Source organism: Artemia sp. Qi Xiang Cuo, chromosome 12, assembly GCF_049724085.1.
Source record: "Artemia sp. Qi Xiang Cuo chromosome 12, ASM4972408v1, whole genome shotgun sequence".
Lineage (NCBI taxonomy): Eukaryota > Metazoa > Arthropoda > Branchiopoda > Anostraca > Artemiidae > Artemia > Artemia sp. Qi Xiang Cuo.
The window spans coordinates 44,985,552-45,008,266 of NC_142805.1; the positions used below are offsets into that span (position 1 = coordinate 44,985,552).

General features: G+C 34.8%; 1 protein-coding gene across 3 annotated transcripts in view; it reads right to left on the reverse strand.

The window, feature by feature from the left end:
• Positions 1 to 22,715, reverse strand: part of Alg9 (alpha-1,2-mannosyltransferase Alg9) — a 39,792-nt gene that overhangs the window by 7,993 nt on the left and 9,084 nt on the right. Inside the window, exons 2-8 of one of the 3 annotated variants that reach the window (XM_089098245.1) lie at positions 21,606 to 21,723; positions 19,222 to 19,332; positions 14,480 to 14,567; positions 10,696 to 10,890; positions 8,762 to 8,875; positions 4,747 to 4,948; positions 813 to 948 (exon numbers count right to left, since the gene is read on the reverse strand). In XM_089098245.1, coding sequence (XP_088954371.1) covers positions 813 to 948; positions 4,747 to 4,948; positions 8,762 to 8,875; positions 10,696 to 10,890; positions 14,480 to 14,567; positions 19,222 to 19,332; positions 21,606 to 21,658 — 899 coding nt within the window. In that variant the 5' untranslated portion in view covers positions 21,659 to 21,723. The remainder of the gene's footprint in view (positions 1 to 812; positions 949 to 4,746; positions 4,949 to 8,761; positions 8,876 to 10,695; positions 10,891 to 14,479; positions 14,568 to 19,221; positions 19,333 to 21,605; positions 21,724 to 22,715) is intronic. The other 2 variants (XM_089098243.1, XM_089098244.1) reach the window with 2 other exon arrangements.

The window sequence follows — 22,715 nt, forward strand, 5'->3', positions numbered from 1 at the left end:
TTTTGCTTCAAGTGCCAAATCGTGCTGGAAACCATCATACCGTTATAAAATACAGAACTGTTAAGGCCATGAGTGCTGTGGAAGAAGACATTTAGAATTATGAGATAAAACTAGAGCTACTGGACCAAGAGTGGGTCCATCTTCTGAAATGGAGATGCTAGCAAGTAGTTTGCTTTTTTTGTCTTTGTTTATCATCGATATTTGTGTGTTTTACTTTTTCTTTCCCCCTTTGTGTTCTATCTTCATCTGTTGATTGTTAGTAGCGTTATGCCTAACAAATGCTCTGACGAATATAGGTTGGGTGAAAAAGACTAGAGCTGTTCCGGTAGCATGAGATATTTTGGGGTCTCCGCTCTTTCATAAGCTCTTTTCGAGAGCCTTTTTTTAATTAATGTCTGTTTTTTTTTATAGTATATTACATGTTTCTTACGAGCCCTCTTAATTCATGGACATAGTGTTTGAGTCCACTGAATAGATACAAAATAAGCACAAAAAAGAAAAATATTTTACAGTTATAGATTGAAAAGTTTTTTCACTATTGCGGTTATATATTATCCACTCCAAAAATTATAGAAAACTTTTCAAAAAAAAATTTAATATTATGAAAACTTTAAAACAAGGGGAAAAAGCAAAACTTAAATTATTCTTGGGGTTTCCTTCGTGTTTTATTTTTATCGCATGATTATTTTTTATGCTCGTTTTTGTTTTGTGTTTAGTCTTGCTATCGCATTGAATGTCTTTTTTCTATCTGCATTTAATTTTTACCTAACATGTCACATTTGCGCTTTACCAAATAGAGAAAGGCATATTACTTGTCCCCAGGAAGGAAGAAGCTAGAAGGGAAACGATGCCATTCCTTCCCAACACAAACATTCACGTCGTCTTTCCACTCTCTACTCAAGTTTCCACTGTTAAATACTTTATAAGCGGTCATTGAGCCACTGAAACCTGTAAAAAAAATATCTTAAGAAGCTCCAGAACATCTTTAATTTTAGATATGATGTAACTAAGCAACCACTTCAGATGTCAAATCTTCGCCGTCACTTTGTGTGCCTAAATATTCCATTAATTAGGGAGAAGAAAAAAAAAATAATTTAGGGGTTTTCTAGTTGCCTACTCATAAATATTTTTAAAACGCGAAAACATTCATCCTAATGCAAGGTGACTAAAATATAAAACGAGCCAGGATAGAAATGATCTCTTCAAACAGTGTATTTTAAGCCGATTTTTTTTTCTTTCTTCGTATCGTTCAATTTGGACGAAACTAAGCTTTTTTTTCAAGCATCCTTTTTCAGAGGATCCTTCATTCGGATAACCTGACTAAGTTGTATACCCAATACGTTTGCTTCAAATTTTGATAAATGATGGCAAAAGGAGGGGAAGTTTCTTTGAAGGGTCTCGAAGTAACATCATCTTTTGGATCAGTGCCAACTGAATATTAGAAGCCCTGGCACAAAATAGGCAACCATATTCAGCAACAGTGCTTACAAAGAGGGAAGATAACACAAAATAGAAGAAAGCTTCTGAAGCCCGAGGTTGTTCTCAGCTGAACGCCACAGAAAGATGAGATACATTTGAGGTAAGTACCCCAAAACATTAGCAGAGAAATTGATCCCCAAGCATGATTCCTGCATATGCTATTTACTTGATAATATAAGGGATGATCTTATAGGAAGAATAACTGAGCTGGATAGAAGAAGGCTTACCGAGAAACAGCTACTCCCATCCAGGGCTCCCACTCTTTCGCACCTTAGCCAAGATCTTAGGATTTCAGTTCTGAGGCTGGGATCAAGAGGATTAATATTCAATAGTGAGACATGCTGGAATTAATTTATTATACACCGAAAAAGTAAAAATTTCGTTTATTCCTGCTCCTACTCAGAAGAGTCATAAGAAATTTTTTTACTCTGCACGATTGGTTAATTACAATATCAAAAGAACTCTGAAATAACTTCTTTGAAACGAATTCTGTTGTGTCTATAAATATTAAGTTCATATATGGCGTACGGTGTGGCAGGTGTTCATTGGTCACACTCTTTGGTTTACTAATAAGATTTGTTTGTGATTGTTACTTTGCTAAATCATCTAGAATAAGCCCAATAATGAATTACAAGGACTGTAGCGTATATTTTCAGAAGAAATTTTTTTCTAGTTTTCCCGGTGAGTTTTTCGTATTCCATAGGATCGAACTAAAAACTTGATCTTCTTCCTTTTAAGTCACAGTTAATTTTGTCACAAGATAATGATTCATATGTCTCATTTAGAAAATGGTGTTACAAACAAAAATTATGTTAAGCATAAAGACAATTTCAAAAGGACAACAACAACTGTACACACAGGATCTAGAAAAACGAAAATATTACCTTCAAACAGTATACCAAGAATACATGTTATTTAGTATCTCATGAAATTTTTTCAAAATTTGGGAATTTTTGCAAGTGAACCTTGGGATACTGGTCAGTCTCCAGTGGTATCCCTGTGGATCCCCTGAATTTTTCTTCACACGCTTCTTCGGAAATTAAAGAACTTTTATTTGGGCAGTTGGTTCAAATGAAAAACGTTTTATTTCAAACTTGAAATCTAGTCGGTAACCTGGTGGTAGCCTGTAGTGCACAAGGATTGGATCCAGTCGAGCTAGAAACCCAAAGAAAGATCAGCTGAGAGATTCCAAGGGCCAAAATTCCCAAAAGTTTTCTCTTATTTTACTTCTTTAAATGAACCAAAGGTGCAATGTTCCCCTGATAATGTCTTTGAACGGCACGAAGGGTTTTTCAAAGCTTGGTAATGTACCTCTGCTTCTCTAACCTTCACCGCATCTCTAACCTATATCTACAAATTAGTAACCTATGTTAATAATACATGCTCCCCCAACCCAATCGTGTTGCCTTCAACAAGAAAGAGGAAGAAGAGAAACAGTAAAGAAGAAGCCTGACGTAGAAGTCAGGATAATCCAACAGATAAATCTATAAAATGTCTCCTTTTTCCAAATTTGGGAAGGGAAAATTAATGACAAAAAAGTTCTTTTCACAACAGTAGAACTAAATGAACTATCATATATGTTTTGTGTCGTGAAATTCTACTACTAATAAGTATACTTTTTCATCCTTCAATCCTTGTAAGAGGGTTTTCCCACTCATCCAATCCAACTCAGAATGGAGCTTCATTTGCACTTTATAGAAAACTAAATAAACAGCTTAAATTCGAAATTTAATTTAATATATTAATTTTCTAAATATTTGAGAGAAATGAATTTAAAAGGAAGAAGCCATTCACCATAATTTAGAACATATTAAACAAATAAAATTAGATTGGTTGTTACAATATAGGAAAGTAATTTCCTGGAAGTTTGAATAGTATTTAATTTTTTTTACACTATAACGAAAAATGCGAAACTACGAAAATACATAAATTTAGTTTTCAACAAAGCACATGCGACACTCTAGCCTTTTGAAATTCAAATAGTTTCAGGGGCGGCACCATCACTCAAAAATTTTTGGGAAGACAGAGGGGTGTTTGCATAAGGGTCTCACATCGGATCCTTTACTCATAGAAATTGAAAAACCCATCTGTGACTCTAATTTATACTATGTGTAATGCTTCTATCTTTCCATGCATTTAAGTTTATTTAATATTCAATTTTTCTATGAAGAGAAATAACAAACTTGAAACTTAAAAAGAGAAGACATAAGCTTTTTGTTTTTAATCCAAAAACGAAAAGAAATTACAGTGAATAAAGAAATGAACATTGAAACAAAAATAAGTTACCACAATCAAAGGTAGTGCTGCCGCCACAGATAATCCACAAAAAGCTACACTGTCGTTATTGCTTCCCTGCCTAGTTGGTGAATCTACGCATTTCTTTCCTGAAGCCTTGGAAAATTTCATGACTCGTTCCGCTAGATTAAAAGGGAGATTTTACATACATGAATAACTTTATTCACATTGCGTCGTAATCGAATCTTTCTGATACTTTACTTTGAAAAATAATTTTATTTCATTTTTGATAAAAGAATAAATAAGAATTTTAAATTTAGTTATACGGAAACACAATAAACAGAACAAGTTAACTTTGACACTAGAAGCTAAGATTCACCACAATTCTCCCCCTCCATAATCCATAATTTTACAACAGTATATTGTGGCAAAAAATAGAATTTGATATGCCAAATCGCTAAATACTATTTGGTAAGCTGAAAAATTGTAGAATAGGACAAAAAAACATTAATTTCTTCTCTCTCTGGCCCTCCCTCTCCCTCTCTCTTTCAGAGAGGTTTACAGTCTTTTTTTTTGTATTAACTATACAAAGATTAAAACACATAAGAACAGAAGTTTAAACCATGACCGATAATAAGGAGAAAAATGAAAAATCCAAGTATATATTTTTTTCTAATAAAGAAATCAGATTTTCTTTTCATTATGCTATGATCAGAAAAAAAAGGATAAAAAGAAAAACCCAGGCTTTTTATATAAAAGTAAAAAGAGCTTAAACTTGAAACGAACAAACATAATCTTTAATAGCAACATATTACATTAATGTTGATAGATCGCCAAAAATCATGCCTTTTAACCATCCATGTGGGGCGAAACGATAAACAAGTCGACCTTGAACAAGGTCATTAGAGAAAATTGAAGGGAGGTGGTACTTCGTGGGAGGACGCAAAGGGTGAACCTATGAACAGATTGAGGCGGAGCTGGAGCGTGCTGCAATAAGCAGCTTGGTGCTTCAATAAGTAGTAGTAGTTTCACCTTTAAGAATCGCCAAAATCCGAGCAACGGACAGGAACATGTACATCAGAACAAAACCATATCGAAAAAGATTAGCAACAAATCTTGATCCTGGCCACCGAAAGCGAACCCAAATTGAACTTATCATTTTTGCAAAAGAATCTACAAACACAGCACCGGCTAAGCAGATGAGCGGATAAACAGGGAATAGAAATCGTTCCTCCTAAAAGAGAATAAAAACTTGAGGCAAGGGTTAGTACCAGAAAATGTTTAAATACTATGTTTAATGTATAAATAAAGATAGAAGGGGGCATACACTTCTAATAATACAATCAAAGAGTCTTTCGGAAGATACGCATGAAAAAGAAAAAAAGAGTGTAATCTCCATTGATCATGGGAGCAATATTCGCTTAAGGCACGGGATCCGTTCAATTAAACAAAGCAATTTTAATTTTATACAGGATGAAAAACGTTTGTAGATACTTAGGTCACAAACGCAAGAACAATATGAACAATACTATTAATAGTTTTTATTAAAAAGTGATTGGAAAACATAGATTTTATTTTTCACTAACTTAGCAAGGACTATTATTAGATGCCCCATAATGAAACCTGGCATATTTGGAATCACACATATAAGGACAAAAGATAAGCGTCTGCATTAAGGGGAAAAGACCTAGCAAAAAAAAAAAATATAAAAAAGATATCAATTGCTTCTTCAGTTAGACAGATTAGACTAACGTTCTCTTGCAAGTCATTCCAAAAACTCATGGGATATCCAGAAAATTAAAAATTGAAAAAGAGCAGTTCTCACTAAACTACGTGCCTGATACTCACTTAAAAAAAACTGAAGTGTTTCCTCCCTACCCCAAACCTTCGACAAGAGTAATCTTCAAATAGGACCACTTATATTCCTCATAAAACTTATTCCCAAACTGTATCAAAACAGTACTCCCTTGAAATAGACTTGAAATAAAGTTTTCAGAACACAAGGATTTATTTTAGCTTAAAGTGAAACTCTAGAAAAAAAAAATACTTGTTTGATTTTAAAATAGCACTTCAGATTTTCAGGATTATTAATACCATTGCGTCAAAACTATTTTTCTTGATCCTAGATTTGTGTTCTGCACATTTTGACAATCGAAAAAAGTAATTCCGAGTGGGCCTTTTCTGTCATTCCGTAATGTTTCTGTCATACATATATTATTTTTTATAGACTAAACTTATTCAGCACGGATTTTATTTCAAGTGCCAAAGATTATGGCTTCTTTGTTTTTAATGTCTGAGTAAGTGTTTTCGCAAATTTATCAGCTTTAGCCGGAACACACCATTTTTAACTTTCTAGAAGTTTTATAGAAAGATTATCTTTAACTTCAAATAATATCTTTAAGATGACCTAGATGAATTAAGCGTAAAGATACCGAAATCATCTGTATCAGAAAGTTAATGGGTAGTAGCAAGCAGAACTTTAACCTTTTAAAATGCTGGAACTGTCTCGGTTCAATCAGAGACAGTAGATCATAGACCCAGAGCTCCGATTTGGTAAACATGAATGATCTTACGGGTAATACGCTGAAGGCCCAGTCTTCACAACAAGATTTTGATAATAGCAGGATTTAGCTAGAGCTAATTTAAGGCAATCAGATTTTTCATAAAAGTTTCTGATTGGCTAGAAAATTTTAGGAGAAATTCTGATTGGCTTAGAATAGAAACAGCCAGATCTTGGGATATAAAACCTCTTTGTGAATGGGCATCAAAAGAGAATTGCTGCCCCCTGTCGCTTGGGATATTGACAGTTATTTCATTCGCATCAGAGGTACGGCCGATACAAGGGGAAAATATACCCCATACGAGTGGAGTTAACCAGAGAGGCAGATAAAACATTTACTTTGGAGTTAAGTGTATGTATTACGCAGTCGTTCAAGTACAACCAAGACAAGTTATTCTCAATAGTAATTTTCAGCTACTATATAGACACATAAATATATACATATTATTTAATAATTCAATTTAGAAGCAGAATCTTATTAATAAACATGGATTACATTAATCAAAATATTAATCCCCATATATTAATCCCACGAACTGCTTCTGATTTTGGTAAAATTTTTCTGTTAAAACCTAACTGTCAAATCTGGTTTTCAAATAGGCAATTTGAGAGGTAATTTGGGTCTTAGTTACATTTTAGTGTTCAAAAATTATTTAGTGACTTGCAAAACTGGAAATTCAAGTTTTGCTGACGAGTCTACTAAGTACGACGCGCGTACTCTGGAAACCATACAGTCATTACGACAAATTTCATAAAACAGTGCTAAGATTATGTAGAGCCAAAATTTATTGATACAAGCTTTGGAAGCATAGATATGAAGTCATGATAGTTTGGTGACTGATTGAGAGGAGGGGTGTCTGGATTGTAAATCAAAATCCCAGCTAGATGGGTTGTATCGCGTACAATTGACCGCTTTAGATAAATCATGAAATACGTACAGTAGTCAGGGTTGCTTTTGTTTTGCCATTATTTATGAAGCAGCAAATAAATATTTTATTACTAATCAAAAGTCGGTATTCTACATGGTTACCACCAAATTCACAATCAGACTTAGTAAGAAACTGACAGATAGAATTTTATTGGAGTACTACAAAAACAACACTACTTATGTGCGCCACTTTCTTCAGCCACTTTTTCTGCCTTTTCTCTATACGGTCCAATGTAGAAATCGAGATCTTTACGTATCTTTACAAAAGGCTATTTATATTCTTTTTTTTTCGAGGAGCATCATTGTACTTATAAAGAAATTTAAAAAAATGAGCGCCAAGGAACCTTTCGGTTCGTTCGGCGAATTCCTTCTTCCAACACATATTTCTATACAAATAAACCAAAGAGAACAACATCTCCGCCGATGGGCTAACAATACATCATCAATATTAAATTTATGCCATATATGGCACTACTAAAACAAAAATATATAAATCAAACGAAATCATATTTATTATAGCAAAAATCCCTCAAATTTCCCCGGAAAATACTTCGGTCATGCTAACGCACAACCACTATTGGTATATTACTCCAAGAACTTGGCAAGACGTGTCAAGCAGAAAACTGTGCCGGATTGTTTCACACTGCGGCCGACGAAATACATAAGCGTTTATAATATTACAATTGTGAAGATCCACACCAGTTATAAACATACCCTTAACACAATCTGGGCCAAAGTTATTAATAATGTCAGACATTAACATCGATCGTTAAAAAAGGAATATACATGCAAGAGAAAGAATATTCAGTTTTAAATACACATTCCTCACTGAATCTCAATCCATAATTTGCTAAAATCCTAACGGCAGAATTCTGCAAGGCTTTAAGGTTTTTCAGATGCGATTGAAAAGTTGAAGACCATGCTAAACAACAATATAAAAGGTAACAATGGACAAGGAAAAATACAGAAGTCTAAGGACAAGTTTTGAACAAATATTAAATTCCTATTAAATCCAACATTACGGGCAATTTTATATATTATACAGTTTATATGATCAAAAAAACTAAGCGTCACATTCAAAATAATGTCTAAATGTCTAGTCGAATGCACTCTATTAATAGTTGCATTTCCACATCTCAACTTATCTACCCAAGGGTAATACATTTTAACCGGGCAAACAACACAAAATTTGACTTCTTAAAGTTTATTTTCAACTTATTCAACCTAGTCTACTTCTCAATCAAACTTATGTCATACTCAACAGCATTCAACTCTTAAGATTCAACTTTCTTCATAAGGTTCTTTGACACAGTTGCAATGAAACAAAACTCATCTGCAGAAATCAGTTAAATTTAGCCACTGGAATTTTTTGCCAAAACTTACCTCTCGGTTATCAGTATTCTATAGTTCCAAAAAGCTTGCGAGCTTTTTCAATCAAGCTCAAGAATACCCAGATTAACTTACAAGGCTAATAACTTATTCTAAAACAACAAAATCTCCTTGATTTAAAATTCGAAATAAATAAAAATTGCGAGCAATGAAAAGAGTAAAAGAGGTACCTTGTGGGATTGACAAAAGAAGATGAAGAACCAAAGGTACATAGGTAGAAAAACAAGAAAATAATCCTTCAGGGTACGATGATTCGGAAGTTGGTTCACGGAAGAAGCAATTACCTTAAAAAAAAAACAGAAGAGTAAATGTTGTCCCTTTATTACTTCTTCGTAAGATATCCCAAGCGATATCGTGGAGCTTATCAAAAGCTAAGTAATGGCATTTATACTTTTTTTCAATAACAATTCAGATATCCAAGAATGCTTAAAGAAGACAGGCTTGTTTGAAGGAAAGGAAAGTAGATTGTACGAGTCTTAAATTGATCATAGGAAGGGGAAGATGAAAGAATTATAAACCTATGAAAAAAACCTTCTAGTCTCATTTATGGTTTACTCCTGTTTCGTCTTTTTCACCAATGAAGTTATTAAATTTTTTTTTTACACGTCCTTTTTTTTAATGGTATTTTCAAGGCCTTTTTTTAAAAAAAAAGAAAAGAAACGGAAACTGTTGCAGCAACTTTATGTACAGCTTCCTTGCCAATATTTAGTCTATAAAGGTATTTCTATTTGTACCTTCGCTTAACGATATAATTTTTTTTAAAGGAAAACATAAAAAACGACATGCATATTTATGGGCATGTATTCTGTAATCTTAAATTTGATATATGAGATCAGAGTTGTACCAACAAACTAAGAGAAACAGGAGTGGAAAGTAAGCAAAACCAACTTTCAACCGAAAGTAGTAATTATTCTTTTTTGTAAAAAAAAGAATAAACAGAAAAAAAAGAAAAAAGATAAACTGTATAAAACTTCATCAGCTCTGCAACTTGACAAAATAGCAATATAAAGCTATGAAGGATTAACAAACCATATTCGAGCTAATTTTTATATTTGGTTACTTCGAAAACTTCGAAGCTTACTCTTGAAATTTTCATTCACCTTGCTTAACTAATTTTCTTTTTATTGATTTCCTCCCAGAGGCATCCTTAAGAAAATGGGTTTAGCTAATAAGATAAGATTTTATTATTCCAACAAAACACTTACTACAAATATACGATGCAGGTAGTCAGGAAAAAACAAAACATTCAACATCAATAGAAAGCCCACAAGGCTCTATGGACAGGAATGCAAGGAGAAAAATAAAACAAAAAACAAAACCTAAAACAAACAAAAGACAAAAAAGAAAACTACAGCAAAAAAAGGAGAAAAAAAAACACTCACGCACAAACAAACATTAACAGACAAGGGTTAACAAACGATAGCTAATTATGACCATAATAGGAAAGTGGATTGTATTCAAATTCTATTTTTATAGGCCGTGGTCAAGGTCGTACTAAGGGGGGGGGGAAGTACCAGATTTGAACCGCCCCCTTAAAAAAATTTCTGACTCGTAAAAAGGTTACAAAAATACATAAAAACAAATTATGATGTGTTTTGTAAAGTTAAAAAAAAACATAAAACAAACGAAAGACAAAAAAGGAGATAACAGCATAAAATGAGAAAAAACACACACTCACGCACACACATACACACAAATAAGCGATGGGTAACAAATGATAGCTAATCAGGGCTATAATAGGACAGTCAATTGTATTCAAATTGCATTTTTATAGGTCATGGTCAAGATTTTATCAAGAAGGGAGGGACCAGATTTGCCCCCCCCCCCCCCTGAAATTTTTTTTCAACTCGTAACAAGGTTAAAAAAATGCATTCAAACGAATTGTGATGGGTTTTGTAAAGTTTTTTTTTGTACCCCCACCCCCATCAAATTCTGGATATCTTTGGCCAGAGCCTTTAAAAGGGTCAATATTTGAATGGACAAAGAAAAAAAAAAAAAAAAAACTCAATCACAATCAACACAATCAATTTTGATAACAAAGCCCCAACATAATTTGTTAGCATTAAAAAAACAAAGCAGACAGATAGGTTAAGCAAATACTTACGCATATTGGGAAAACTACTAAGGAACTTAAAAAGACTATATTGAAATTCAGGAAACCATTGTAAATATAGAAGCTGAATGGCTCAGTGCCATAAAGAGCAGGTCCATGCGAAGAAAAAACGTTGTAAAGTATAATGTTTAGAGTTGGAAGAGTCATCTTTCCATAGTAATGATACTCAATAGCCATCATTGGAGCCTAGAAAAGAGAATGTGCAATTAGCCATGGTACTGTTTTTTTTCATAGCAAGAATTGCCACCCCACCAATACGACAAGATTATATATATTTTTTTTTTCAAGAAGGGGTGAGGTGTTATCACCAGCAAAAAGGAGTGCCAAAGTGATATTCCTATTTCAATAATAACACACCCACCTTACCAACGACGGCAAATTTGGGAAAGGGATTCAATACTCCAAAAAGAGGTACGATATAGATGAAAACTGTGCAACAGAATTCAGTGGGTCAGAAAGCCATAAAACATTCTATCTACCTACTAAACACATTTCATATCTTCCTTATAGTTTTCGTTTTTTCCCCAAGGGTAATCGCATAAAACCAAATCAATAGGGCCCATTTAAGCAGAAATTTTGAGTTATAATGCCCTTATAGCAACCATAGAGGCTTCACAATAGCCGAGTACCAGTTTCTACCCAGTTCCTACCAGTTTTCTAATCCCACAATTCTGGCCCTAATAGGGCCAAAATGTTATGTTACAAAAATATGAGACGCCAATTCGCTGAGAAGTATCGAAGGGTAATTAAATACACTTTCAGTTTTGGAATCCATACCAATGCACGGTGACTCAGTCCATAGAAAAACAGTGGTTATTTCGAACTTTCATCTAGTAAAAGTATCGGTGATAGAATATCGGAGTTGCGTACCAGCTACTAGGACGAAGGTCAGTGGTCCTTTTGTTCGAAGATGGGTACATAAAGCATTGAAAGGTGAATTTTTGGACCCTAATTTAAACTTTGTGATAGAATTGATTCTGACAAATTCAAAAACAGGACTTGAACCCCGATCTTTATTTGAAAGAAGGTATTTGAGTATTTAAATATCAAAATGATTCAATTAAAAATTGGGACTTAAGTGCATTCTTGAGAAGTGGATTTTCTAAAAAACATTTTCTCGAAGCATTTTTTTTTTTCAAAAATAAAGAGTTTTAGAAGCCCCTCTCATATTTAGGATAAACAAGGAGAGACACATGAATAATTTTTTTGATTCACAGAAAGCATCCAACCGACAAAAATACAAGAACATTCTTTATTTTTGCGTAAGAATATGTTTTTTATGTTTGATTATTCTAAGTTACAATGAGACATTCGACCTATTTTAGCTTAATAAAAGGCATTCAAACCACAAAAAAAAAAAAATGATTTCAAACTATAATTGGCAACATTCTTTTGATAAAGTGAATTTGAAGTGAGTAGTCTTTTTCTGCTTCGAGTGATTGCAATCGAATTTGAGCCTAAATCGACCAACTGTTGATGGTGATGGTAGTATCGAATCGTTTAGGAGCAGATTGATGCAATCATCGTTTTATCCTAAAGAAGTCGTTATCTAGAATGGCTTATATTAAAATATACGTCTGCTTTCTATGTGTTTCTTTTTTTTCTAACAGCTTTCCTGCTTTCTTTTTAAGAGTCTGATTCTTACTATACTATGTTTTGTTTGTATTTCTGCAACAAGTCCCGGGCTTGCTCCAGGTGTGTCTTAAAAAATAAATAAATATCACTGTTATATATATAATTATATATAAAATCTGATAATCTAAAATATGAGGACTTCAAGTTCAACAGAAATCGCGGAGCCCCTAAAAATATCTTTACTTGTAGTTACTGTAAGTTAAAAGGCTAGATTTAGCGAATTCTAGTAAAAATAAGAACAAACTCGTGAAAACTTCTCCTCACGAACTTGTCAATATGAATAATTGGAAATCGGGGAACTCCACACAGTTTAGGATATTCACATTTTCATCCTAAAACACATTATATTTTTGTGTTTATTTATTTCTAAGAGAGCCTTATGTGCGGTCCGTGAGCAATTCTACGGCTTTACTCTCACATTCATCATACCTTACCGTACTATCAAACTAATTAAAGGGAGAATTTCTATTTGTAGTTTGCCAGTGAAAGAATAAGAGAACATAGCTTCAGGACGAGGTATGAGATACTTGCTTGAAATTTCAAGGGTAGCAGTCCTATTCGTGCAGTAAGACATTCTATTTTCCATTAATAACATGTCATCACTTACTAATTAATAGGTAAGTTGAAAATACTTGGAATTGTGTCAAAGATTTATAGGTTTGTTTCATAAAGAGCTGAGAGCTATTGAACGTAGATGTTAATGATCTTAATAGGATTTTTCTCACCAGGGCTTAATCCAATTAGGCTGGATAAAAAAAGTTATTATAAACTATCGGTTCGATTAGACATTTGATATTGGATTAGGTATTTTTAATTGAAAGGCACGGATACAAAGTGAACAATACATACGTTACTATGGATAGTAAATTACACCCTTACTATGACTCATCTTTGGATATTCTACAGTCGTTAAAAGGTCATTTGGCTCCTTGAACTAAAATGGTCACCGATCACTGACGTAGGTCAAGAAAACGAATATCGGTCCCGAGTCCTTTTTCCCTCAGACTCATATATTGTGACATCGATTTTTAAGAAATCCACTTTATTGTGCATTATGACTTTATATCGAAACCGAAAATCCCTGCGCTCAGACACACGGTTTAATATTTGGAAAATAATTCTTAGGATTCTACAGCAATAACGAACCCTCCACCGCAAATACTATGCTTCATCATCAAGCGCAAGAAAGTTACTTTGAATGCATCCCGAAGCTCGTAAAACAAAAACAACTGGTTATATATTCGTGCATATATGATGGAAAGCATCATAATTACAGTTCATAGCAGAAATGGATTTGATTAAGACTATGTATTGATTATCTCTGAGCTTCAGTTACAAACTCGGACAGGGAGATGCCACGTTGATTGGTTAAAGACCATGGCCTAGAACAAGTATAGAACTGCCATCTTTTTTTCTGGCTAGGAAAGGAAACAAGTTGAATAAGATAAATATTTGGCACATATAAGCAGTATGATTCAAAGCTTTGCAAAGAACTATAATCCTTCCCGTTGGCCAGGTCTGGCATCTCTTACAGATATCCAGCGTTTCCCCTCACTTGAATGCAAAACTGCTATCCCCAATCCATAAAACTGATGATCAAATTCTTTACTGTTTGCTTTGAAACACCTCGCATGCATCAGACAAAACACAATATAATTTAACGTGAATAAACTGTGAAAAACATATCCCCCTCTAACACCAAAAATACATAACAAGTTTTGTAATTTCTCCCATAATTTACTATAACAATAATAACTATTGTTTATTTTTCCCAATTTTGAAAAATTTGACCCTCTCCCCGCAGATTATTTCTAAGTGACACGTGGCTTTGTTTGCGAGACAAAGTTCTGTTGATTAAACCCCCCCCCCACGACATAATCTTCTTGGGCACTATAGGTTTAAATGTAATTCGGAATCACATCTTGGTCTTAGCCAGTAGTCTTCAAAAACTTTGTTATATGGTAATCGCTTATACATTTAGAACCATAATTATTTATAAGATCACAAAATGTAAATGTTTAAGATTAAAACTTAAGAGCAGAATAGACAGGATTAATTCAAGCTGGACCTGTAAGTGCCTCGAGAATTCTGAGGGGCATTTTTTTTTTTTTTTTTTTTTTTAATGCAAGCATAGGCTTACCAAAATCAGCATCAGTGACTGCATACTCCATTTCACAAATGAAACCAGATCCTTTCGCATAAAAACCATGTCAATTGCTATAGGAATTCTGGAAAGATGTAAACAAATCAGTTTAAAAAAAAAATCAATAGTACAATCACTTAAACATGAAGGTTTGAGTACTGTCGTGATGAAAAATAGAGCAGGCTAAGGCATTAAAATGAATCAAAACTAAGTAAATATTTCAAGTAAGTGAAACTGTTAGTTAACAACAAGTCGAAAAACAAAAACTTTCAGTTTTAAGGTTCCTAAGAGGGACCTTAGCGTTTTTTGAAAGATCAAATAAAGCGAGAAATTACGAGATACTGCACAAGTTAAAAGTAAACTTTTTTTTATCCCCCCCCCCTTTAGTAGAAGAATTTTGACCAGCTTGCCTACATAAAAAATATATATAGGTACCTTCGCTTACCTTCATCACACAAATATTAAGGCTAGGAATAAACGTGGAACTTTACTAAGCGAGGGGAAAGGGGAAAAAAATGTAAAGCAGGTTAAAATATTCGAAAATAAATGAAAATTTTGGAAAATCATGAAAATAGTGATATTTTAAGAGAGCGCTGGCCCTTCCCTCACTCCTTTGAGCATGTGCCTGGGCCGAGCAGAGATGGGTGCTCGTGAGATTGAACTGAGCAAACATAAGGTGAAAATATGATGTAAATACACCTGGAAGGACTTTCCTTTTTGCATCCTTATTCAAGCTTCAACAAAATAGAGTGTTGAGCACAAACTCAAGAAACAGGGGCAGACTACCAGCAGCTAGCAGTTACATAGTTTTATTACCTGAATAAATGCCAGCTAATATATAAAGATCATAACAATACACGAGCAGCCAAACAGGGAAGAACGGTAGGCCCTCCCAGTAAACATAAAACAATAGTGAAAGCTCTGGAAAGAAACCGTTAACGACAAAGCAGATAAGAGTTCTCGAAACACCCATGCTGCCTGTCGTCAAAATAAATTAAACTCCCTATGGTAACTAATCACAGCCGATTTAGTGAACTTGTTAAACTGCATTGCTGGCCAGGTTCTGCCTACTGTAATCACCAGTTATAAGCGCTTATACTGGGGCTTGTACAGTACTCTTGCTGATACTTATGGTGTATTGGTTGCTGGTGACCTGAATTCAAGAGTGCTCAGAAATACTGCCTTTAACGATAAACTTGTATATTTTTCGAATTATTTACAGCCTTTTTCTTCTTAATGATATCTAGATGTTCTTAAGTAACTTAAGTAACTGATTGTAAGCTACTTAAATTCTTTAAGTAACTCATCAGCTACTATGTCCAGGCTCCACCATCAAGTTACTTCCGAATACCAGCTTCCAACTAAACATAAAGTTCAAGTCTTGGGTGACTTTACAGGTTCTAACCCTTTCCCTCTCCCGTGTGTTCGGAACGTAAATATTTCTTAGACCATACCGCCTTTCCATTTACAACTAAAACAAAATGAAAATATTAAAACTTTTAATAAAATTTTTAATAAAAGAGTAAAGAATACCTTTTTTCAAAAAATAATAAAAAAATTCCGAATTTTTCGGCTTGATCTTAAGATAAAAAATAACAGACATCCTGCCTTGTGCGCTGGGATTTATTAACTGAAATAATATATTGGACTTTCCTTGAATGTGAGCTTTCTTTTGCCGTTTTTGTACAGCATGTGTTTTTTTCTCACTTTTTAACATGTTTCTTTAAGCTAAGTTTTGTTTCTTTTTTCCCCGTTGATAAAGGCTTCTGGAGGCGAAGTCAAAATATTCCAACCTTATTAATATTTGAATGAAAATTTTCCTTGTCTTTTCATGGTCTTATTTAAAATTTCACCCGTTTTTTACTATTTTCATTTCGTTTTAATGTTCTTAAGATCAAATGTCTGGCATGAATGTGTGTTCTAGGACTACCTCTCGGAAGCATCTAGGGACTGAATTTTCACCCTTGAGCTGCTTCACTATAATGCAGCCGTGTCAGTTTGTCTCAAGAGTCTGATGCTTGATATAGATATTATTAATTATTGTTATAGTATACATATATGCGAATCTTACAGAGAAAGTTCTCAAGCTGTATAACACTATTTCTGTTATTATAATTTCTGCTACCCTAGCAACGACACTTTGTAAGTGCTCTCCTTTCCCACATTAGACATTTATTGTCCAAGAACGGCCCCTAGATGTAGAGCCACTGTGTGAAACTGCCTGTTATGGTTTGTTCAGTGGATCTATGAGGGATATGGTGATGGTGGTTTTCTAGACCGCATTCGTCGGCTTTGGAAACCCCAATTTCGTACTGCATTTCGTTGGGTGTGGTCTCAGGAATCTATGATACAACTAGCCACAATTTCTGTTTAAGTAAAAATTTGATGCGGCTTCAACTTGGAATTTCAGCTCTTTTCTCACAGTGGCAGAAGGCAATTCGTCACCCTCGAAAATTTTTCCATTCTTGCGTGATAATTTTTAATACATCTTTAATTAGGTTGAATATTCAATTTGTTTAGCTTTTGATACTGGATCTGCACGATTTGAGGTCATAGACAACACGACTAGAGGTGCACTGGAGGTAGGTGCACTGGAGGTAGTAAGTGATTATCTTCATACCACATACAAAATTGTAAGGAGGATCTTTCTCGCTTCCTTGCAAATGATTTTTCCATACTTATTAATCATGGGATACTTCCTGATTCTTTAATAACGTTTGGACAAGTGGCGATACAGAAAAATTGAGTGTTTGAGTCTAGTAACACAGATAATTTTCCTCCAATAGTTTTGGTTTCAACTCTGCCAGAACTTCAAGGACATTTGTTACTATTTCCTCTGGAATTTGATTTTACACACTCATAGTAATCAGTTTACTTATAAAAATACCTTTCAGTTCAATTCACTGCTTTCACTCCTTATGCGTTATTAAGTATTACTCGCTATTCTCGATTTATACCTATGTCTGTTTTGTTGATGTGTGTAAAACATTTAACCGTTTAAATCACTTGATACTACTTAACGTTCTAAAGAAGCATGGTATTCCCTAAAATTATTTGCAACACCTTTTTTTTGGTTGACTAGAAAGTGTTTTATGATTCATTCAAATTCTGAGATAAATCCCCCCTTTCTTCTGGAAATGGCTGTTATGCACTCTTCTGTTTTTGTGTATTGTCACAACTTTAATAAATGACTCTGTGCTAGCGGAATTAGTTGCCACATTGGATCAATATGGATTAACAATATAAGTTATACTGATAACCTTGTTGAGTTAGGCACTTGTCCTGGTGCACTTTATAAAGTACTCAGGACTTGGAAGAATTAATGCTCCTGATAATGTTATTCCGTACAACACCTAGCGAGCGTTTGCTTGATGATGGTCATGTCAGCTCTACCTTGAGGTGAGTTATCTCAGAGGGAATCTGTAGCTTAATTGGTTTAGTTTTTGTTCAAATGATATAAATCTTCCTTTTCATTTTCATTGTGCTACTGCTTTTAAAGTACCCCTTGTTGGCAATAATACGTTTGATAGTCAGGGTCATCTCTTAGCACTGTGCATTGACTTCCTCCAGTTTCTGTATAATCCAAATGGCTACGTCAATGCTACTCAATTGTATGCGGATTTTAGTTTACCTCTGTTTGATCAGATCAATCTGGCTTCTCGCGATTCTCCTACACTGCTTGTGGTCCCCTTACGCCTGATAATGAGTTAATTGTGGTATTATCTGAAGCAACTTCGCATCTTTCGCTGCCTAATTTGCAAACATTTTGGAAATCTCAAGACAATGCAACTTGTCATTTATATTCAGAATAGGTACAGTTTAAGAGAATATTCAGCAAAATTGCCTTTCCCAGGAATCCACACTGAACAATCAAGGTTTTCGCCAAAATACTCAAGACTAAAGTTTTGAAACATTTATGAAAGTTATGTGGATTCGCACTCTTCTATTTCGTTTTCTAAAAGTAAACTAAACCATATCTAATAACTTATTATTAGTCAAGGATGCCGGTGCTGGTGTTTATCTCTATTGAGGTTAACATGACTTGGAAAGTAGGTTATGTGTTGAATGTGGTGTCTCATTTTCTTTTTATATTGAGTATTTTTATTTTCATTATACTTTAAACTATTATTTTTTTTATTTTATTTTAAGGTTGCGGGTTTCCGAGTGTAACTCACTTTGTAGGCAACCTCTGTAAATATCTCTTTTCTGTTGTATAACATATTATAGTATTAATTTGTCATGTAGTGAAATTTGTGTGAAAATTAAAACCACTTGAGCTTGAACATGCTTTCCCCGTTTATCTATTTTTGCTGTTTGCTTATTTTTCTCTCTATTTTGTATGATATGGTCTTCTGACCAGAATAAAATATCGATTTGATTTGAATAAAATCCAACGACGCGGAGTGGCACCTATCCATGAAAATACTATGGAGGAGGGCAGAATATATTTTCAAAAGTTAGGGGATCAATTCTGCTGTCTACGATTTCTTCAAAAAAAAGAAGGCATTTTTCAATGGGAATGCCCAAAGGTATTTTTCAAAATATAGAGAGTTGAGGAAAAACTTTAGAGGACGATTACCCCCATCCCAATTGGCACCCTTGGCGATACATCTCACTTGTCAGTTTTCTCTATTATTTATTTGATAAAATCTATCCGATCGGCAAATGAAGCCACTGATGTGTCAAAGTGTTTGGCTTTTAATCAAGACTATCTAATAAGAAATATACAAATAAATCACCCAATAAGACCAGCAAAAGGCCAGCTGACAATGGCTGATACAGCAGTGTAGAATATTGCACTTCGATAATGTCCTGCAAACCACGATGCCATTGAGTACAACGTCATATACCTGAAAAAAGTACACTTATTACTTCTGATTAGGCAAGGGCGCCGGCGGAAAATTTCTGAGGGGGGGGGGGTTGGCAGAAGCCAAATTAGCAGTGGTGGTTGGGTGACAGTTTAGTTGGTCTAGGGCACCAAACTACGACTTTACCCCGAAGAGGACGAATTTGCAATCAATTTAAAATTTGACTGAATTTGACTTATTAAGTTGTTTCCCTTGTGTTTTCTAATAATTATACGAGTTTTCTTGTCTTCTAATAACTGCACTAATTACTAATAAACAACTACATATTTAGGATCACCATAGTTAGGCTCTTATCCTTTCGTTACTGACAAGGAGTTTTATTTACTTACCATTCATTACTATGAAGAATTTGATTTTTTTTTTTTTTTTTTTTTTTTTTTTTTTTTTTTTTTTTTTTTTTTTTTTTGCTCCAACCAAATCATATAGAAAATATGTTTGTGGAAAACTGGTTAGGGATTACTCAGTCACAAATTAGAACTTATATTTTCCTTATTATGGGTCAAGATCTATTGGCAGGCAGCAAAGAATGGGGCAACAAACGTTTTTTCCATGGTTTTGCCCTATTCTACTGTCTTTCCTTTAGTTTCCTTATAATTACTTTATAGTCCCAAATTTCCAGAGGGGGGGGATGTTACTACTACTGAAAAATTGCCAGAACATTGAGCACTTGAGGCCAGAACCGGGCAAACACTCATCCTCCATCCCGCCCTCTTCAAGGTTCGTATTTTGGCAGCCTCCCAAGAAATCTCAAAGATTTTAGGTTATTTTCATTTCTATCTCCACTTTAATGTAGGCTTATTTTAACTAAAACGATCAATTTATATAAAAAGAAAAATACAATTTAAGAAGTACAATTCAAGGAGTGCAATATAACAACCAAATATAGTAGCGATATGGGTATACTTACGTATTTAAATTAATTAAGTCCAAGCCCCCCACCACCACCCCAAAAAAAGTAGAGAGCCAAACTGTGACTTTTATAATAAGGCATATGTTAGCAAGTATGATTCGCAATAATCGATACGAATTGATTCCCAAAGGCTAAAATAAAAGAAAGTGTATTTTTGAAATAGGTCTCTCAAGCTGTACCAAATATAATTGACAAAAAGCAATAATTAATTAGTGAACATATAGACAAATCACACGACTGTCAGGAAAGGTGAAAAGGGGGAAAAAGTGCCTCGTTAGGGCATAATTTTTCAAACTTAAAGGTTGCGTTAAGCAAGGTTGCGTCTTGTCACCGCTACTTTTCGTAATTGTCATTGATTACATACTGCGAAGTACAAGCACAGACGGAATCCAGCTGAATCCAGAAACAAGCCTCAGTGATGTAGACTTCGCTGACGATATCGCCGTCCTAGAATCATGCAAGCAAAGACTCCAAGAACTCCTTGACAAAGTGAGGGAGAGAGGCGGCCATGTCGGCCTAAGAATAAATAATGAGAAAACAAAATGCATGGCTACCACAGATTCACCCCTGAGCATCACTTGCGGAGACCAACACATAGAGCAAGTTGTCCATTTCAAATACTTGGGAAGCATAATAGAAAGTACCGGATCGACCACAAAAGAAGTGCTTAAAAGAATCGGCCAAGCTAATGGGGCCTTCAATAGATTACGGAAAGTGTGGCGGTCCCAAAGCTTCTCTATACGGATAAAGTTACGACTCTTCAATAGCAATGTTATGCCAGTGCTGCTTTACGCTGCCGAAACCTGGCACCTGAACCAGGAACAAGAGCTAAGAATACTTACTTTCGAAAACACATGTCTCAGAAGAATTCTCAACATCCGTTGGCAGCAGAGAATAACAAACCAATCCATCCGTGACAAGACTGGCCAGCCTCTTGTGACACATGTCATAAGAGTCCGCCGATGGAGATACCTTGGCCACGTACTACGTATGGACAATCTCCAACTACCAAATGCAGCGCTCCATTGGCAGCCATCGAGTCCACGCCGCAGGGGCAGGCCCAGAAACACCCTGCGTCGAACGTACCAGACAGATCTCCGTAACTTGCACACATCAATCCAACCTCAGTGGGAGGACATACTTGCAGCAGCAAACCGGCGGGAAGACTGGCGGCTCCTTCTTGATGCCCTGGGTGCCTCTGGAGGCACAGGTGGATCTAAGGTCTAAGGTAAGGACCCTGCAATGGCATTCCGAAGAGTCTTTGGGGTGGGTAAGGAATACATATGCAAAGGTGAAACATCCAAAATAAATTTCTAGACATAGATAAGGGCAAAATGGAAATTACTTGCATTGAAAACGAAGACGGTAGAAAGGCAGAACCAGATATGAACATTCCATTGCCAAATAGTAGAAAAAGAAAAGTTAATCCACCAACGTCCTTTCCAAAGCGCCGCACTGTCAGCCTGTAAGGTAAAAAAATACAAATTGCATTAAACTCCAAGACCTGAAAAACTCAGAAAAGTAAATGCAGTAAGATAAAGATAGAGGAAGAGAGAAAAGGAGAAAGGGGGGAAGTAGAGGGAGAGAATGAAAGAGGTACGTGGTGCGGTCTTGTATGGTATCGTCTGCCATATTTAGACGGCTAGCAATGACATGTTGCCTTGTTTTTCGTTTCGTCTTATAGCCGTTTCTTCTAATCTTAGTAAAGCGCTTGAATGTCTTTTGCTGCCTTTTTTTCAATTAAAATGTTAACTCTGAGACAAATCCGTTTGGCTTTTAGAGTGGTTTTGGTAGTCAACAATCCCAAAGAGTTCTTTCTTCTCTTTTAGTCCAAGCTTCAAAACACAGGATAGCCTTGCAAACATTTTTAATAAACATTCCTGTTCTCGCGAAAAGTTTTGTTGATCCACAGTTGTCAATGAGTAAATCTATTCTCGCGATTGTTGAACAACAGCGAGTTCAGCAGAAAATACCTTTGAAATCCAAACTTTTCTTGAACGAAAAAACGTGTGTAAATGTAAAAAAAGGAAACATAGCATGCTCTAGCCTGCCATGCATCAAGTTTTGATGTCTCAAAACACCTTTTTACTGATGGAAGAAATGCTGGCCCCTAGGTTTTTGGATTTTTTAGGTCCCCAAAAAACGAAAACAAATAAAACTCGATTTATGTACTTTTAGTTGATACGACTTATTTTTGGGAAGTTTAACAGCCGTAATTCTAGGAGAAAAAAAAAATAGGTAAAAGGTTTACTAGTTGCATATCAGGCTCAAAAATTTTAGTGGACTGGCACCATGAATTATGTCTTTATCTTGTTCTTTCTTGTCCTGGCTGAAATGACAAATTTTTGTCAATAAATAATTTTTTTTTCAATTTCTGATAAAAGATAAAATTTTTGGCCGATTCTGGATATGTAGTTTTAATTAATTACAAGATTATGAATTATGAACAATACAC